Below are 6,522 nucleotides of genomic sequence, written 5' to 3'. Positions count from 1 at the left end.
AGCAATCCCAGTTCCAGGGCCAATGTCTCCCCCACCGGAAATACAATTGGATGACAGTCCTGCCCTTTCTACCCCCCACTGCCACTGTGCACCTCGCCTCTAACCAGCCACAGCGGGCAGGGAGGAATAGCTTTGCAGCGAACTCGGAGGAGGCTAGGTGGGTGGCCAGCCCAGGCCCTTCACTGAGTGGCCTGGGCCCCACTGGAGCCACACGGGACCCACTTCAGAGAACACAATGGATTTTCTAAGAACAACACATTTTTATTGTTTCGCTGAAAAAGAAAACAATGCTGGCATAGAAAAGGAGGCCTGGATCCCTAAGCAGAGCTCCCACTCCCAGTCAGCTCCCTGAGTTCCTGTTAACTCTTCTGATTCCAGCTCTAGGGTTTAGGAACTCAGAAGGCTAGTACTCCCCCCGAAGCTCATCCCCACCAGAGTCCTGGCCACTCGCTGAGCCCCAAAACAAGGCTCTGGTTCCAGCTGTCTTCTCCCTGTTCTGTTGCCTGGGGTTAGTCCCAGTGGTGTCATCAAAGCAGCATTCTACTCCCCCCAACGGTCAAACTCCTTTCCAAATCCACTGGGCCCAGGAAGCAAAGGTCCAGGGGATCCGAGACCAATAAGGAATCTGTCTCCCATACATCAGGGCCTGAGCAATTGGGAGGAATTTCACACCTTGGACTCAGTGGAATTTTCACTTTGCCTCTGCCATTTACTATGAACAAATCACCTCTTTTTCTTGACCTCCATTTCCTTCTCTATCAAATGAAAGAGTTGGATTAGATGGTCCCTGAGGTCTCTCCTAGCTTCTAGATATCCCATAACTCAGATTTAAGTTCAACTAGAAGAATTTTTTTCTGTGAGGAGGAAGGAGGCAGCATCTAGTATAACTCTTGTCTTTCCCCTCCTGGTTTCCACCCCAGAGTGTTTCCCTGGTTTTGAAGGATGTCTGAGCTATTGTTACCCATTCCCCATAGAGACTCTAGAGGAACAAACCAGGATGGGGAGGGGGCATGATGGTTGGACCAAGGTCCCCCCCCAGAGGGTTGTTCATTCTACGCATATATACCCCTTGCAGTCCTTCCCAGCGTGGACTTCAGGATTGTGCCATTTTGAACCCTTAAAAGGTCAGCGTCAGCCTCTAACCACTCAGGAGCTATAGGGTGCTGGGCTGGACAGGTTAGGAGTATCTGTTTGGGTGGGAGATGAAGGGAAGATCCCAGACCTAACTCAGCCCTTGGACCCACTCAGGTCCCGTCCAACGCTACTGCCCCAAACGCTCGGCCTGTTTGGCACGCTGCCTTCGGAGTTTAACAAAAGCCTGAGCTTCCCGATCACTCTTCCTGATGTCCAGCAGCTGCAGGATGGGGTCCCCTGGGAAGGAAGATGGGAAAATGGGAGGAATTATAAACCTGGAGCATCTAAGCTTCCTCTTTTTTCTTGCCAGCGCCTCACAGCCCCGTGTCAAGGTATTGACCATCCTGCGGCACAAAGATCCTCCCACCTCCTTAGGGCCTTCCTCTTGTCCTTCTTCCCCCAGCAGATAGCATACCATTAGAGGCAGGGTAGGTGAGTGGCAAGCGCGTCTGAGGCACCTGGCCAGGGCTGCTGTCCCCAGAGAGCTTGAGGACGGTGCTGAGTGGAAGGAAGGCCTCTCCCTCCAAGTCGTCAGTCCCGAGCGTGTCATGGTCCAGCACGGTGAGCAAGAGGCAATTCCCTTCCTTCTGGCATGATTCTGGAGACACCAGGCTGAGGACCGGCCACATGTGAGTGAGCCCTTAAGCCCTCCTTCCTCCCACCAGGACCAGAGGGATGGGGGTTCAGTCCTTCCTCGCCAAGGAAACCTAAGGCCTCAACAGGGGCCTAGAGAAGGTGTGTGTGTGTGTGTGTGTGTGTGTGTGTGTGTACCTGGGATGTTTGTCGTGGGGTCAACAGGACAAAGATTCCTGTTCTCTTCATTCAGTAGACTGTCCCAGGGAATTCAAGGTATGAGATTTTTCCTCTCTTTTAACAAGGGGTCTCCTGGGACTATAAACTTCCCTCATGCAAGTTGTCTCCCCCTTGGGCCCGGCTGGTCTTCGCCGGCCCCCTAGGAGAGAGAGCTCTGACTTTATTTCACTAGGGAAGGACCTTCCTGTGAGGGATCCCCAAGCAGCCGGGGATCTGGACAGTGACTTGGGCTCAGGCAAGGATGGGAAGGCTGAAGAGCTGATCTAGGCCTGGGGAGGGAGATGGAATCCCAAAGCCCAGATGGGATGCAAAGTGGGCTAAGGTAGGGCTATGACTCACAACTCAAAGGCTTCATCAAACAGGGGGTGCAATTCCTTTTTGAACTTCTGCGTCTCCCGGGGGGCAACCTCTGTAAACTCGTGTCGTGGCTCCAGGGTCAGCTGGACAAAGGGATCGCTTGTGCCTGGTGGAAGGAAACAAGGGATGGGAGAGGATCGCCTCTGCCCTCTCCCCTCCCCTGTCACCACACCAACACAGTCCCCCCCACTCCCAACCTTCTCATTTAGGTGGGGTCCTCCTGATTTTCCCCAGAGACCAAAGCTGGTCACCCTAAACTTATTGTGCCCTCTTGGCTTGCCCAGGCGACCGAAACTCAGTGCCCTCCGGGGAGGAGAAGCCTGTCTCTAGCCAAAAATAAAACAAAACCCACTATTGTGCCGCTGTTCCCTCTGTTCCTGTGCCTGGATTGTCTGTCTTCCCCCCTCCTCTTCTTCACTTATTGAAGACTTGTACATCCTTTAAAGCTTACTTCAAATCCCACCTTCTATATAAGAAGCCTTCTCTGATTTTCACCCCTTCTCCTTTCCACTCTCTGCAGTCATAATTTTTATCCTCAGACTCCACATAGCACTTCCCTTAAACCCTGTTCACTGCAATTCCTCAACTGTAAAATGAAACGCAAGGAAATGGCAAACCACTCCAGGAGCTTTGCCAAGAAAACCCCAAATGGGGTCACCAAGAGTAGGACACCACTGAAAAACACCTGAACAACAATGCAATTATAAAACAGCGTGTATTCCAGTGAACTGTGGTTGTTCCTACAATGCCTCTTCCTGTGGTAAAGATGATTCCGGCGGTCCTTGAAGGCTCTGCAAATGGAGGCCAAAAAGGTGTACATCCACACTAAAAAGTCTTCAAGTCTAGGTGTGCTAATGGATCATATTCTTGCCATCCAAAGATCATCTGAGCTAAATTCAGAAAGATGGATCACAAGTGACTGCAGGGGGATGTTTTGTGGTTTGTTTTGGGCCACAACGATTCTAAAAAAGGGTTAGAAAGGTTGGAAGTGGGGGCAGCTGGGTGGCTCAGTGGATTGAGAATCAGGCCTAGAGATGGGAGATCCTGGGTTCAAATCTGGCCTCAGACACTTCCCAGCTGAGTGACCCTGGGCAAGTCACTTAACCCCCATTGTCTAGCCCTTACCACTCTTCTGCCTTTGAACAAATATAGAGTATTGATTCCTAGATGGAAGGTAAGAGTTTAAGAAAAGAAAAGAAAGGTTGGAATCCACATTAGTGGAAGGGATCATAGGATCATGGAATTTCATAATTAGAAGAGACTTCAGGGGCTGGCTAGTCCAAGCTGCCTCTGGAAAGGAATCCATAGTAAGATACACCTGATAAGAGGTCAAAGAGTATCTGCTTGAAGGTCTCCCATGAGGGGCTGCTACTACCTCCTGGGGCAATCTTTTCCCCTCCAGACAGCTCCAATTATTAGGGACTTTTTCTTGATAACAAGCATGAATTTCCCTTCTTGCATTTCTCCTAGTCTTGCCTTCTGGGGCCAAAAGGAACAACTCTTCCCCAGGACGACTCTTCAGATACTTGAAACAAGGCTATTATATCCTGTCCTCATCCCCTCCGTGGTTGTTCAGCTCTTTCAGTTAAGTCTAACTCTTCAAGACCCTATTTATGGTTTTCTTGGCAGATACTAGAGTGTTTCACATTTCCTTCTCCAGCTCATTTTACAGATGAGGAAACTGAGGCAACATTAAGTGACTTGCCCAGGGTCACACAGCTAGAAAGTATTTAAGGTAGGATTTGCCATTTCCTTCTCCAGCTCATTTTATAGATAAGGAAACTGAGGCAAATAGGCTTAAGCAACTTGCCCAGGGTCACATAGGTATGAAATATGAGGTTAGATTTGATTTCAGGTTTTCCTTTCTTCCTCTCCTTTCCTTCTTTCTTTAACCTACCCTGTTTCTTCCTTCCTTCCTTCCTTCCTTCCTTCCTTTCTTTCTTTTTCTTCCTTTCTTCCTTCCTTTTAAATCTTTACTTTCTGTCTTAGAATCAATGCCATGTATTAGTTCCAAGGCAGAAGAGCAGTAAGGGCTAGGCAATGGGGGTTAAAGTGACTTGCCCAGAGTCACACAGTTAGGAAGTGTCTGAGGTCACATTTGAACCCAGGACTTCCTATCTCTAGGGCCTGGCTCTCAATCCACTGAGTTACCTAGCTGCCTCCTTCTCTTCTCCTTTAAATAATCCTTATAAGTCATCATCTCAAGGCCCTTCACAAGTCTGGTTGTCATTTTCTGGACTGTTATTTTTGTTTCTTTGTAGCCCCATGAATCATCCTGTCTGGGAGTTTTTCTTGGCAGAGATACTGAACCGGTTTGCCATTTTTCTTCTCCAGTGGATTAAGGCAAATAGAGATTCAGTGACTTGCCCAGGGTCACACAATTAGTAAGTATCTGAGACCAGATTTGAACTCGGGTCTTACTGACTCCAGGCCTAGTACTCTATCCCACCTAGCTGCCTCCATCCTCTGGTTACCTTCTGGCTTGTTAAGAACCTTCTTAAACGATATTATCCAGAAGCAAACAGAGAATGCTGGCTGTGAGCGAACCAGAACAGGCTACAGAAAGATATCACCTCTTATTCTTGGAAGCCATGCCTTTCTTAACCCAACCTGAAATGACCTTAAATTTTTTAGTGGCTGCATCATACTATTGACTCAGCTTTTTGGACAAGTTTGAACTAATCAAAGTACGTCCATTTCAGTCATATCTGACTTTGTGACCCCATTTGGGGTTTTCTTGGCAAAGATACTTGAAGCAGTTTACCATCTCCCTCTCCAACTTGTTTTACAGATGAGGAAACTGAGGCAAACAGGGTCATATAGCGACTGAGGCTGGATTTGAACTTTGAAAGATGAGGCTTCCTGATTTCCAGTCCAGCACTCTCTCTACTGTACTTTCTAATCAAGGACCCAAGTTCAAGTTTTGCCTCAATCACTTACCATTTATATGACCTTGGGCATGTAGCTTAAACTCTCTGGGTCCCAGTTTCCTCATATGTAAAACAAGGAGGTTGGACTTTAAGGAGAAGAAATATTCCCATTGTCCTCTCTACCTCACCTAGGTCCTTTTCAGCTGGGAATCCATGACTCTCTGATCTCTTAGGAATTTGATTTTTTAAAATCTGAAGTGTAAGGTTTTGCATTTACCCTTATTGAATTTATTTTTCTGATAGAATATCCATTTTTTTAAAAGATCGACTGGAACATGTCCATTAAATTCTTTAAAATTAATTTTTAAATTCTAAATTCTAGAATTAAATTTTAGAATTTAGAATCTTATTTAGTTAAATTTAGAATTAAAATTAAAATTTAATTAAATTTTAATTTAGAACTAAAATTTTTAATTAAATTTTAATTTTTAGAATTAAAATTTAATTTAATTTTAATTTAATTTAGAAATAAATTAAAATTATTTACATTAAAAATTTAAATTCAATTTTAACCATTTTAAAAACTTTTTATAACAATATAAACTCTTGTTTATCTATCATAGCTGTTCTTGGATATAGCCCTCAATGGTCAGTTCTATTTAAACCCTCCCTCGTATTCAAAACAAAACAAAAATAAAACCATGGTGAACACATATGACAATGTACGCACCCACCTCTACTGTGGAGGAGGTAGGTATAAATTGATTTTTCTGATGGAATCTCCATACTGATGAAACAGTGGGTCCTTGCCATAATGAGATAGATTTTTATCTTGTCTTCCTACTAGACCAAAGACTCTTTGGGGTTAGGGACTGTGTCTTATCTAAATCTGGTATCTTCTACTTGATAAATCTTTATCATTATTATTTGCAAGGTCCAAGGGAACACCCTGTTCCCCCCCTTGCCCCCCCACCTGGCTTTGGCTCCTACTCACCATTGGAGTCCAGGGGGAGCAGGTTGGAAGCGCTGAGCACCTCGACACGGAGTTTCTGTTCGGAGAGTCGGTAGGAGGCCTTGATGGTGATGGCCCCAAACTCCTCTGAAGTGGTGTCCACCTTGGGGAGGAAGGAGTTGTGAGTGGCATCAGCAGGGGAGAGAAGGAGTCTCGGGGTAGGGAAGATGGGCCGCTCTAGGGGCTTAGCCTGGGTTAGGACAGTGTATGGTCAGCCAGAAAACTCTCAGGCTCAGCAAGGAGGGAAAAACCTGCTCCCACAGGTGGTGGGAGGTGCCAGGAGCTTGGGAGAGGGAGGATTGCAGGCTAAGTAAGCACATGTATTTTTTTTTTTTT

At 46.3% G+C, this 6,522-nt stretch overlaps 1 protein-coding gene across 1 annotated transcript in view; it reads right to left on the bottom strand.

Moving 5' to 3' along the window:
- Positions 1–280: 280 nt before the first annotated feature.
- The window catches only part of UNC13D (unc-13 homolog D), a 28,905-nt gene continuing 22,663 nt past the window's right edge, over positions 281–6,522 (bottom strand). Inside the window, exons 27-30 of the mRNA XM_044675147.1 lie at positions 6,169–6,376; positions 2,287–2,410; positions 1,550–1,746; positions 281–1,371 (exon numbers count right to left, since the gene is read on the bottom strand). Of these exons, the coding sequence (XP_044531082.1) occupies positions 1,262–1,371; positions 1,550–1,746; positions 2,287–2,410; positions 6,169–6,376 (639 nt within the window). The 3' untranslated portion in view covers positions 281–1,261. The remainder of the gene's footprint in view (positions 1,372–1,549; positions 1,747–2,286; positions 2,411–6,168; positions 6,377–6,522) is intronic.

Source organism: Gracilinanus agilis, chromosome 4 (assembly GCF_016433145.1).
Source record: "Gracilinanus agilis isolate LMUSP501 chromosome 4, AgileGrace, whole genome shotgun sequence".
In the NCBI taxonomy this organism is placed as follows: Eukaryota; Metazoa; Chordata; class Mammalia; order Didelphimorphia; family Didelphidae; genus Gracilinanus; species Gracilinanus agilis.
This window is presented reverse-complemented; position numbering and strand designations above follow the sequence as displayed.